Source organism: Saccopteryx bilineata, chromosome 5, assembly GCF_036850765.1.
Source record: "Saccopteryx bilineata isolate mSacBil1 chromosome 5, mSacBil1_pri_phased_curated, whole genome shotgun sequence".
NCBI classification, from domain to species: domain Eukaryota; kingdom Metazoa; phylum Chordata; class Mammalia; order Chiroptera; family Emballonuridae; genus Saccopteryx; species Saccopteryx bilineata.
In genome coordinates this window covers 177,807,754-177,821,617 of record NC_089494.1, presented here as the reverse complement: position 1 = coordinate 177,821,617, position 13,864 = coordinate 177,807,754, and the positions used below count along the sequence as shown (strand labels likewise).

General features: G+C 36.2%; 1 protein-coding gene across 3 annotated transcripts in view; it reads right to left on the bottom strand.

The window, feature by feature from the left end:
* SLC9B2 (solute carrier family 9 member B2) overlaps positions 1 to 13,864 on the bottom strand; it is a 59,748-nt gene that overhangs the window by 4,432 nt on the left and 41,452 nt on the right. For all 3 annotated transcript variants that reach the window (XM_066280642.1, XM_066280640.1, XM_066280641.1), the window contains 2 exons: positions 11,113 to 11,221; positions 3,855 to 3,991 (listed from right to left, as the gene is read on the bottom strand). In XM_066280642.1, the coding sequence (XP_066136739.1) occupies positions 3,855 to 3,991; positions 11,113 to 11,221 (246 nt within the window). The remainder of the gene's footprint in view (positions 1 to 3,854; positions 3,992 to 11,112; positions 11,222 to 13,864) is intronic.

Sequence of the window (13,864 nt, the reverse complement as noted above, 5' to 3'; positions counted from 1 at the left end):
GAACTCATAAAACTCAACAACAAACAAACAAACAATCCAATAAAAAAATGGGAAGAGGACATGAACAGACACTTCTCCCAGGAAGAGATACAAATGGCCAACAGATATATGAAAAGATGCTCAGCTTCATTAGTTATTAGAGAAATGCAAATCAAAACTACAATGAGATACCACCTCACCCCTGTTAGATTAGCTATTATCAACAAGACGGGTAATAGCAAATGTTGGAGAGGCTGTGGAGAAAAAGGAACTCTCATTCACTGTTGGTGGGACTGTAAAGTAGTACAACCATTATGGAGGAAAGTATGGTGGTTCCTCAAAAAACTGCATATAGAACTACCTTATGACCCAGCAATCCCTCTACTGGGTATATACCCCAAAACCTCAGAAACATTGATACGTAAAGACACATGTAGCCCCATGTTCATTGCAGCACTGTTCACAGTGGCCAAAACATGGAAACAACCAAAAAGCCCTTCAATAGAAGACTGGATAAAGAAGATGTGGCACATATACACTATGGAATACTACTCAGCCATAAGAAATGATGACATCAGATCATTTACAGCAAAATGGTGGGATCTTGATAACATTATACGGAGTGAAATAAGTAAATCAGAAAAAAACAAGAACTACATGATTCCATACATTGGTGGAACATAAAAACGAGACTAAGAGACATGGACAAGAGTGTGGTGGTTACCAGGGGTGGGGGGAGGGAGGACATGGGAGGGAGGGAGGGAGAGAATTAGGGGGAGGGGGAGGGGCACAGAGAACTAGATAGAGGGTGGCGGAGGACAATCTGACTTTGGGCGAGGGGTATGCAACATAATTTAATGACAAAATAACCTAGACATGTTTTCTTTGAATATATGTACCCTGATTTATTAATGTCATCCCATTACCATTAATAAAAATTTATTAAAAAAAAAAAGATAGTTAAAAAAAAAAAGATAGTTAAAAAAAAAAGCGTAAGTATTCTGTTTGTGTTAGGCTAGGAATTTTGGTGTTTTGACTTACACAAAAATTTGGGTTACATCACTGTTGTTGGAATGGGACTGTATTGTAACTTGAGGACCCCCTGTACTAGTCAATCTGGTATTCCCCTTATCCCACAGAACATATTAACTTCTAGGACAGTAAACAGAAGACAATACCAGTGTGCATGAGAAACAATGGCAGAGACTACTAATTGACCACAAATATCTGAATATCCTTTTCCCCTTCTATAATAGAACTCTATAGTAGAATTTTTGCTGGTCTTGTTGCTGTCCAGACACTTTTTTTTTTAGCCTTCTTTCCAACAAAACGAAGCTATGTATCTAACTAAGGTCACTGAGAGGTGAACAGAAGTGATAAAAATTACTTGCAAATTGTTCTTGAAAACAAATGGACACTTGCACCTTTTTCTTTACCCCTTTCCCACTAGATGAGAAATCATAAAAATTGGAGTCATGGATGAAAGGTACATGCTGAGGACAGGAGTCACCCTGCCAGCTCGGAAATGCCCACGCTGGACTGCAAGTGAAAAAGAAAAAAGCTATCTAATTTAGTCCCTGGATTGAGGCTTCATAATTACCGGTTACTTGATACCATAACCAAGTCAACATTTCATGAATTCCTGGCAAGAACTGGACATATTATGATATATATTTGACCTTTGAACACATGGATTTCAACTGTGCAGGTTTACTTATATATGAATTTTTTTTTTCAATATATAGTTGGCTCTCCATATCTCTAGGTTTCACAGGTATAGAGTCAAACAACTGTGGATTGAAAACAGCATTTTCCATCTTCAGGGGGGAATCTGCGGATACAGAGAGCTGAATATATGCATTGTTCCACACCATTTTATATAAGGGATTTGAGCATCCTCAGATTTCAGTATCCAGGGTTGGTCCTGGAATCAATCCCCAGTGACACAGAGGGACAGCTGAGTTTTGGGGGAGAGTCAAAAGTTACACATGGATGTTTGGCTATGCAAGGATCTGCATCCATCCCCTCTGTGGTTCAGTGGCCAATTGCTTATTTCCCTTTCAGTTCTCTGGTGTATGTATATGTGTATGTGTGTGTGTATTTTGGGGGTTTTATGTATGCTGAGTTAAAATATGTTTTTATTTATTTATTTATTTATTTTTATTTTTCTTTCTGAAGCTGGAAACGGGGAGAGACAGTCAGACAGACTCCCGCATGCCCCGACCGGGTTCTACCAGGCACGCCCACCGGGGGCAAGGCTCTGCCCACCAGGGGGCGATGCTCTGCCCCTCCGGGGTGTTGCTCTGCCGCGACCAGAGCCACTCTAGCGCCTGGGGCAGAGGCCAAGGAGCCATCCCCAGCGCCCGGGCCATCTTTGCTCCAATGGAGCCTTGGCTGCGGGAGGGGAAGAGAGAGACAGAGAGGAAGGAGAGGGGGAGGGGTGGAGAAGCAAATGGGCGCCTCTCCTATGTGCCCTGGCCGGGAATCAAACCCAGGTTCCCCGCACGCCAGGCCGACGCTCTACTGCTGAGCCAACCAGCCAGGGCCTAAAATATGTTTTTTATAGTATTACATAAACAAAGAAATTTGAAAACCAACTAATATAGAAAAAAGATATAAGAAGTCTTGTTTTTTGTGCTGAGGCAAAAGGGGAAGAAAGACAATTCTATGCAATACTTGTTTCACAGAACATCTGTTCTTCAACACACCCTAGTTAATTTCTCTGTATTTTAAAATTGTTTTGATAACAGGAAGAGGCTATTTTCCAAATTTTAATGTTTAGAAACAAATCTTTCATATCAAAGCTACTAGAGTGATTCTTTTAATGTTTACCTACTAAAGTTACTAGAAGTCGTGTAAATACTGTAGGGAGAAACTATTCTACTTATTGTACTATTTTAACCTCACAGTACTCTTAGCTATTGTCTCAGACATCTTTGAAAGTCTGATGGAAAAAAAAAAAAACCAACTTCCCTGGAATAATGCCTGAGAATACGGCCATACAAAATGTGGCATATACTATAGTTACAGAGCATATACATCCCCCAAAGCTTCCTAAATTAAGAACATTTGATTTTCATTTCATGCAATAGAAATTTGCATACTTAAATAATCACAAAATATTCAGGGCTGGAACAGTTAAATCTCATTTCCTATAATTAATCTAGAAAATATATAATACATCAAGAGTATATTACATTTGCAACAAATTAATACTCTAGTGCTAATTTAACGAGCAATTATAGGCATTCTACCAATTTGTGGTAATTTCAAGCACCTGTTAGTGCCTTTTTTATTAGAGTGCACAAATTTTGGGTCACGTGTTAAACTATTTGACTGGAAGTTCAACCAGTTTGAAAATTTTAATATCAACTAATAATCTAGGAAATCAGTAAAGCATTTTCTGAATTGTCAATAAATCTTTCTACTTTGTATATAAAGACTGTGGTCAAGAGTAACTTCTTATCAATCATATTGACGCTGAAGTATTTCCAGATAATAAGATAAACCTTGCTTTGTTTCACTTTCTTCTTGGAAGATAATGAAGTAAAGAGAATTAACAACTATCTCACTGGGGGAATTTGGAGAGCTCTGACTGATAAAAATTCAAACTCTGCCCTCCTGCTATAACTGCTTCCTAGGAGTGTAGGGATTTATTGTAATTTTTGTTGCACCCTGGTGATCTAAATAAATTTAAATGAGCTGTCATATTTAAGGAATCCATTTATCAAAAATAAAACTTGTAAAGAATAGATTGGTGTAAACTCTTTTCACAAATCAAACTTCAATTACTTATTTTCACCAAATTTGAATAAGCTCTCTCATTCAAAATTTTAAGGTGTCAAATAGAAATAGGAGTCAAAATGCTAAGTTACCTGGACTGTGGCCTTTGGAAGCCATGCAAGAGAAATGAATATCTTTTCCTTTATGTTAAAACCAGCAAAACACACCATCAGAAATGTAGTCAAAATTCGTATCGACACTGCAATACCCAGGGTGGCAACACAAAGGCCTGTAAGAAATAATTTTTAAACATAATGAAATACTGGGGGAAAAATCAAATCTCATAGTTACTGATTCAAAATACTATCAACAGCAGTAATCTAAATCTATTAAAAAATTCAAAAGACAAAAATGGTTAAGCACAATTGATCAAAACATCAATACAGGGGTGGGCAAAAGTAGGTTTACAGTTGTGAGTACGTGAAAATTTTTTTATTATTTATTAATTATTATATTATTTATTTGTATTACAACTGCAAACCTCCTCTTATTCACCCCTATATAAGGATCAATCAGATCATTCATTTAAAAGAAGGTATTTTCCCTAGAATAAAATAAGAAATTAATTAAACATATTTGAATATCTACAAAGGAGATTTGGATGTTATTTCTCTTATGCTTCATAGCATAAAAAACACACACTTTGTATGTGTTTATTCAACAAGAATTTATTAAATGATAATGCATGACAGGATTTAGATAAGGTACTGGGTACACAAAAATATGTAATATACAGATTTTACCTCTATGAACTTCAAAGTCAGAGGAAGACAGAAACAACTAATATATTGTGAAGGTAAGTACAGTATAAACATTATGGTAAGAGAGCAATAAGAGGGGAAAAAATCAGTATTTTCATCAAAATGATTGAGAATTCTTTATAAACTATAAGATCAAAGGTGATATTAAAAATATTTACCAGGCAACCAATGCATCAGAACAGAGCTGTCTGCGCACTGACCAATCAGAACAGATGCTGGCAGTCAACTCGTGTATTAATGCACTGCTTACACTGACTGCCCATTAGCTCTGGTTCACGAGTGCAGTAAAGTACTTCATTCAGTCCTTTAGAATCTTTTGCTGATAAAGGTAAATTAATCCTGATTTGCAAAGTAAGGGATTGTGATAAGGGCTGCTGCAGTCTACTGGACTTGAGAAAGGTGACTGATACATAATAAAGTGACTTTTTAAAAAGTAACATTTGTTAAATGTTTACTCTGTCCCACATTCTGTATTAAGCCTTAAGTGCATTACTTTACTTAATCTTTATAACCTATTGGGTAATTTTTCTCATTTTATAGTTTAAAAAATAAAATTCAGAAAGGATAAATAACTTTCTCAAGTTCAAAAGGCTGTAAAATACCAGATAGTTATTGCTGAGGAATCTATTGTGAATCTGCAATATGGTTTCTTTATATAAAAGCTATGTGGCTCGCCTGACCAAGTAGTGGCGTAGTAGATGAAGTGTCGGACTGGGACACAGAGGACCCAAGTTTGAAACCCCAAGATTGCTGGCTTGAGCACACGCTCATCCAGCTTCAGCACAGGGTTGCTGACTTGAGCATGTGATCATAGTCATGACCCCATGGTCTCTGGCTTAAGCCCAAAGTTTGCTGGCTTGAAGCCCAAGGTTGCTGGTTTGAGCCAAAGATCACTGGCTTGAGCAAGGGGGTCACTCATTCTGCTGTAGCCCCCTGGTGAAAGCACATATGAGAAAGCAATCAATGAACAACTAAGATGCCATAACTATGAGTTGATGCTTCTCATCTCTCTCTCCCTGTCTGTCCCTGTCTGTTCTTGTCTCTGACTCTCTCTCTGTCAGAAAAAGAAAAAAAGAAAAAAAGAAAAGCTATGTGGCTCTTTTTTGAAGGGTATTTCTCCTAAGCTGATAGATTTTTAATAAGTATTTTGTTGCCTAAAGTACAAGATACAAGAGATGATACCATTCTCAGGAGGAAATATTAAAAGTTTGAGGAAAGGATGATGAGAAAGTTTTAGATACATTGAGTTTGAAATTTTGTAGGACTTCTAAGTCATGATGTCCAATTAGCAAATGAAAATATTGATTTCAAGATAAAAATTTTGGAAGCATACAGTTTATAATCAAAGCCACTGAGTGCAAATGAGCTCAGAGATGTGATATAAGGTAAGTAGCACAGAGGCTTCGGAAAGAACTTAGATGTAAGAGCAGCATGTAAGCCACGTATAAATGAGTGTAAAGGAGATCTCAAAAGGCTCCAAAAATATAGTTTCAGAATTCAATACAACAAGGGTTTCAAAGACCCCCCCCCAAATGATGTTGAGAGCTCAAATAAAATAAAAACCAATAGGTATTCAGTGGATGTAGCAATATAACCTTGGTCAGAGTGTGGGTTTGCTGGGTAATAGGGCAGAAGTTGGACTGAAATGAAGAAATTGAATCAAATTGAATTGAATTGAACTGAACAGAACAAAAGACTAAGAGTTAAAATGGAAATAGGGGATATAGTTATGTACCTCTTTGAAAAAGTTTGAAAAAAGGAATAGAGAGGTAAATTAATAGGTGAGGGGAAGTGAAATGAAGAATGAATAATTTTTAATGGTGTTAAAATATAAATAAAATTTACTGCCTGACCAGGCGGTGGCACAGTGGATAGAGCGTCAGACTGGGACGTGGAGGACCCAGGTTCAAGACCTCAAGGTTGCTAGCTTGAGCACGGGCTCATCTGATTTGAGCAAAGCTCACCAGCTTGGAACCAAGGTCGCTGACTTGAGCAAGGGGTTACTCGGTCTGCTGTAGCCCCATGGTCAAGGCACATACGAGAAAGCAATCAAAGAACAACTAAGGTGTCACAAAAAAAACTGATGATTGATGCTTCTCATCTCTCTTCGTTCCTGTCTGTCTGTCCCTATCTATCCCTCTCTCTGACTCTCTCTTTGTCTCTGTAAAAAAAAACACACAAAAAAACAAAAAACAAAAAAAAAATAAATAAAATTTATCTTAATCACTTTAATTGTACAGCTAAGTAGTATTAAGTTAAACATTCACTTTTTCTGAAATGTGAATATGCAGACTGTGTTTAGTTAACATACATTAAAATCATATACAAATAAATTTGAAATTTATATTATACAAAATAGTTGTATATCCAATCTGCTGAGACTGGGAACTGGAGGAGTAAAGAACTATTTTTTGCACTATGACTAAAAACAACAAAAAATAACATGGCTGAAAAGTTAGCTCAGGGATTGGAAGAAATTCTGTTTTTTGGTTATTAATGCGAGGTTGATTTTATCATATAGCATTCACATTTTTGTGTAACTAATCACTAGAACTTTTTCATCTTGCAAAATTGAAACTCTGTACCCATTAAACAACAACTCCTCATTTCCCTTTTCCCCCAAACCTTGGCAACCACTATTTACTTTCTGTCTCTATGTGTTTGACTACTCCAGTTTTTATATAAGTGAAAACATACAGTACTTGTCTCTTTGTGAGTGGCTTATTTCACTTAGTACAGTGTCCTCACGGTTCATCCATGTCGCAGCATGTATTAAATGGAAGGATATTATTTTAAGATAAGAGAGTTTAGATTTTGTTTAAATTCTGAAGAGAAGAAAATGGACAAGTATGCATATGACCAGTATATTTAAAGATGTATGAGAAGAATTTGTGTGTGAGATCCGGAAGGGGATGGTAGGGGAGGGGACCCCTAGGATGGATGGAGAATATTGTGATGTGAGGAAAGGAGGACATATAAAGAATAAGTGTACAAATTAACTTTACAGTGCTGTGAATCAAGAGGGGTTTATGCTGGCTTATAAATGCATAAATAAATAAATAAAAGAATGACTGAACAAACATTTCTATTTCATGGGTTCATATTATAGAACTGACAAGTTATTTTTAAAATTCTGGCCCTTCACCAGAGCAAGGCTAGATGAACACTCTTATTCTTGGGAAAAAAACTTTAAGGCCTGTATTTATTTATTTATTTTTTTGAGAAAGGGAGAGAGAGGGACATACAGAAAGGAAGGAAGAGAGATGAGAAACACCAACTCATTGTTGTTCATTGATTGCTTTCTCATATGTGCCTTGACTGGGGTGGGGGTGGGGGCTCCAGCTGAGCCAGTGATCCCTTGCTCAAGCCAGTGACTTGGGTTCAAGCCAGTGACCATGGGGTCATGTCTATGATCCTACACTCAAGCCAGCAGCCCAGTGCTCAAGCTGGCAACCTTGGGGTTTCAAACCTGGGTCGCCAGCATCCCAGGCCAACTCTCTATCCACTGTGCAAACACCTGGCCAGGCAAAGCCTACATTTTTTGATAGTAGTAAGCCATGTTAGTTTTATTTACGAGGAACAATATTAAAAATGGGAAATTTATGAAGAAGCAATACTTCCAAACATATTTTATGAGGCCAACATAACCCTCATACCAAAACCTGGCAAGGACAACACAAAAAAATAAAATTACAGAGCAATATCTCTAATGAATACAGATGCAAAAATCCTAAACTAAATACTAGCAAATTGAATACAACAACACATTAAAAAAATAATTCACCATGATCAAGTGGGATTCATCCCTGAATCACAAGGATGGTTCAACATACGTAAAACAATTAACGTAATACACCATATCAACAAAACAAAGAACAAAAACCACATGATCCTATCAATAGATACAGAAAAGGCATTTGATAAAATACATCATTTTATGTTTAAAACATTCAACAAAATGGGTATAGAAGGAAAATATCTCAACATAATAAAGGCCATTTATGACAAACCATTAGCTAACATCATATTAAATGGCAAAAAAACTGAAAACTTTTCCTCTAAAATCAGGAACAAGACAAGGCTGTCCACTCTCTCCATTCCTATTCACATAGTGCTGGAAGTTCGAGCCAGAGCAATCAGACAAGAGAAAGAAATAAAAGCATTCATACTGGGAAAGAAAAAGTAAAGGTTTCACTTTTTGCTGATGATATATGATCCTGTACATAGAAAACCCCAAAGACTCCACAGAAAGACTATTAAAAATAATAAACCAATATAGTAAGGTCGCAGGATACAAAATTAATATACAGAAGTCTATTGCTTTCTTATATGCTAACAATGAAACTTCAGAAAATGAACTCAGGCCTGACCTGTGGTGGCACAGTGGATAAAGCGTAGACCTGGAACGCCTAGGTCGCCGGTTCAAAACCCTGGGCTTGCCTGGTCAAGGCACATATGGGAGTTGATGCTTCCTGCTCCTCCCTCCCCCTTCTCTCTCTCTCTCTCTCTCTCTCTCTCTCTCTCACTCTCTCTCCTCTCTAAAAATTAATAAAAGAAAAAATTAAATGTTAAAAAAAAAGAAAATGAACTCAAAAAAATAATCCCTTTTACAATTGCAACAAAAAAATGAAAATACCTAAGAATAAACATAACTAAGAATGTAAAGAACCTATATAATGAAAACTACAAGGCATTGTTAAAGGAAATTGAAAAAGATTCAATGAAATGGAAAAATATTTCTTGTTTTTGGATAGGAAGACTAAATATGGTTAAAATGACCATATTACCCAAAGCAATATACAAATTTAATGGAATTCCCATCAAAATTCCAATGTCATTTTAAAAAGAAATGGAACAAAAAACCATCAGGTTTATATGGAACTATAAAAACCCCTGAATAGCCAAAGTAATCCTAAGGAAAAAAGACAAAACTGGGGGCATTACAATACCTGACTTCAAATTATAGTACAGAGTCACACTAATCAAAACAGCATGGTATTGCCAGAAAAACAGACACACAGACCAATGGAACAGAATAGAGAGCCCAGAAATAAAACTACATGTATATGGTCAAATAATCTTTGATAAAGGAGCCAAAAACACACAATGAAGAAAAGAAAGCCTCTTAATAAATGGTGCTGGGAAAACTGGAGAGCCACATGCAAAAGAATGAAACTGGACTACAGTTTGTCCCCTTGTTCCAAGTTAATTCAAAATGGATCAAAGACCTAAATATAAGATCTGAAACAATAAATTACACAGAAGAAAACATAGGTATTAAACTCATGGACCTTGGCCATAAAGAACATTTTATGAATTTGACTCCAAAGCCAAGGGAAGTAAAGGCAAAGATAAATGAATGGGACTACATCAGACTAAGAAGCTTCTGCACAGCAAGAGAAACTGACAACAAAACAAAGAGCCAACTAAATGGGAGATGATATTTTCAAACAACAGCTCAGATAAGGGCCTAATATCCAAAATATACAAAGAACTCATAAAACTCAACAACAAACAAGCAAACAGTCCAATAAAAAAAATGAGAAGAGGACATGAACAGACACTTCTCCCAAGAAGAAATACAAATGACCAACAGATATATGAAAAGATGCTCATCTTCACTAGCTATTAAGAGAAATGCAAATCAAAACTACAATGAGATACCACCTCACACCTGTTAGATTAGCTATTATCAACAAGACAGGTAATAATAAGTGTTGGAGAGGCTATGGAGAAAAAGGAACCCTCATCCACTGTTGGTGGGAATGTATAGTACAACCATGGAAGAAAGTATGGTGGTTCCTCAAAAAATTAAAATAGAACTACCATATGACCCAGCAATCCCTCTACTGGGTATATACCCCCCAAACTCAAAAACATTGGTATGTAAAGACACATGTAGCCCCATGTTCATTGCAGCATTGTTCACAGTGGCCAAGACATGGAAACAACCAAAAAGCCCTTCAATAGAAGATTGGATAAAGAAGATGTGGTACATATATACTATGAAATACTACTCAGCCATAAAAATGATGACATAGGATCATTTACGACAACATGGATGGACCTTGATAACATTATACTGAGTGAAATAAGTAAATCAGAAAAACTAAGAACTGTATGATTCCATACATAGCTGGGACACAAAATTGAGACTCATGGACATAGATAAGAGTGCAGTGGTTACTAGGGGGAGGAGTAGGGAGGAAAAGAAGGGGGTGGGGGAGGGGAGGAGCATAAAGAAAACCAATTTAAAGGTGACAAAGGACAATTTGACTTTGGGTGATGGGTATACAACATAATCAAATGTCACAATGATCTGAAGATGTTTTCTATAAATCTATGTACTCTAGTTGATCAATGTTACCCTGTTAAAATTAGTTGTCTAAATAAAATTTAACAAAATAGAAAATTTACTGTCTTAGACTGCCAAACATTATTTTCTGACCAAGTACTCTAAAAGATTAGATCATTATTAAACTTTTATATAATGTGAGAATGGGAACCATTGAACATATAACTACTAAAGATATTTTAACTGAATATAAAAAAAGAGTTGATTTTAGCCAAAGTACTTTGAAATCCTTACCTACAGTTTCTGGTCTGAGAGATGCAATAGATACCTCTGCTCCAATCAGTCCAAAGAGAAGGGGCTGAAAGATGTCCCAGACAACTGCAATAATTTTTTCAACGTCTGCCTAAAAGAAACATACACAGAAACATATACATAGATTTTTTATTATGTAAAATTACAAGGTCTAAGAGTTTTACTAATTTGAAATTTGAGTCAATTTGAGCTGAGATAGGCTTAATTTCTGTGACATCTATAAATTAAGAGGTTAGCTACAATAGGGCAAAAATATTGCATAAAGGTATTTCTAACACAGTTATTTTATAAAATGTTTTATATTTGCTTTGCAAATGGATCTTAATTATATTCTTATCTGAATACATATTTGTGTGTGTGCACATATTGTAATACTTAGTTTTATTTCACAGTTTAAAATTTTATGTTCATTTTAAAAATTTGATTTAAAGATATTTTCATATTAGTAAATTTATCCTGACATACACCTCATTATTGCTGTATAGGAATCTATGGTATGGAAGTGCCATAGTTCATTCAATCATTTCTTTATTGATGGATATTTGTTTCCAATTTTATTTTATCTTTATAAAAATATAAGGTTTCAAATTATACACAAAAATAAAATCCAGGTTCCAGTTATTAATTTATTGCCCCTTGACTCCTTTCACTATTGCTTTGCAAAAAATGACTCCCAGCTCTTTAGAAATATTTTCCTAGAAATATTTTCCTTTGCTAACTAGCACCGTAATAAATTTTGTCAGTAGAGGGCGCTGAAGAGATATTGCCGAAGATAGGTGCTCTCCTTCCTGGTTTCAGTGGCTCCTCCAGTGCCAGGATCCTCGTGCGTAGTGGCCAGCAGCACCCAATGGCCAGTAGCTTTCCCCGTCTATTCCTGGGGTGGTCTCATAGCCAACTCCCTCGGGCAATATAGTGTCCCATGTAGACTTCTTGGAAATTTGAAGGGTTGACTTCCAGCAAATTCTGCAAGCACAGCACCACTCTGACTTCCCTGCCATCAAGTGAACCAAAGTTCTAAACAAGGCCCGAATTCTCAGCTCTGGGGGCAGATGTATGTGGGGTGGGGTGGGGTAGGGAGGGGTGGGGTGAGGAGGGGCGGGATAGGGTTGGGTGGTGGTGGGGGATGCTCTAGCTGAGCCCTTGGGGTTTATAACTGCTATTCCTATATTCTTTAGGGGTCTCTTTACATCTTACAAGATAATATCTGGTTAATAATAAACTTTCCTTAATCTAGTTACTATGTCATTTCTCTTTCCTGATCAGACCCAACTACTAACTTTATAACACATAATGCAAAAATTTTGGGAAAATATTGACACAATTGACTATAGTAATATAATGCTTGTGCAAAGAATTAATAAATAAATACATAAGTAAATACATAAAAAATAAAAAGATGACAAGCTGGAAGAAATATCTGCACTACATATAACAGAATAAGGAGCAATATCAAGTCACTAGGAAAAAGATAGAACCTAACAGAAAAATGGGCAGTATATATGTACAAGTATTTCACAGAAAATACACAAGTGGCCAAAAAAAGAAAAAAAGTATGTTAAAACTCAGTAACCAAAGAAATACAAATTAAAATGACATACCATATATTTTTGGGGGGCAATCACATTAGAAAATACATTAAGTTTTAATAATGTCAAGTATTTGTAAGATTTGTAAGGTAAAATTAATAAAATTGATAAAATTAATTTGGCAGGAGAGCAAATTAATAATGCTTTTCTTGGGAAGGCAATTTATCAGTACCCATTATGGCAGTGGTCCCCAACCCCCAGGCCGTGGACCAGTACTGGTCCGTAGGCCATTTGGTACCAGTCCGCAAAGAAAGAATAAATAACTTAATTATTTCTATTTTATTTATATTTAAGTCTGAATGATGTTTTATTTTTTAAAAATGACCAGATTCCCTCTGTTACATCCGTCTAAGACTCACTCTTGACGCTTGTCTCGGTCATGTGATACATTTATCCGTCCCACCCTAAAGGCCGGTCAGTGAAAATATTATCTGACATTAAACCAGTCCGTGGCTCAAAAAAGGTTGGGGACCACTGCATTATGGTGTCAAAAACTTTACATTTAATGAATATTTTCAATCAACTAATAAGAATTTATATTTTTGGATGACATTTTTATATTTATAGATCTTTAAGGATCTGTACTTCCACATTAGAGTGCTAAGCAGTTTGACAAAGGAGGTTTACAAAGTTTTTCTGTTTTCTTTGTTTTATTATTTCTGATGTTTTATTAGGGTAAAATTCTATTTCCTCTTGGCTCATAAATGTTCAAAGATAGAGTATATGTGAAGGACTTGGTTGATTTATTTATATATCATGCAATATAGGTTGTTACATTCCTATATCATGCAAAAAGCTGTGCTTTTACATCATAAGGAATCAGGTAATAACTTAGGTTCAAATCCTGTTACCCACTAACTGTACTCCACTGGCCCTTCAGTGCCTCATCTTTCTCATCTGTAAAACAAGAGGTTTATATTAGATAACACACAATATCCTTCATCATTTAATGACAATGACTAGTTCTGCCAATGTATTTTCCTGTGGCTTTTCATAACTTCAAAACTAAAGTGAATTTGTTTATAAAGAAAATAGTCTCACCCTGGCCAGTTGGCTCAGTGGTTGAGCGTTGGCCTGGCATGTGGGGTCCTGGGTTCGATTCCCAGCCAGGGCACACAGGAGAAGCGCCCATCTGCTTCTCCACTCTT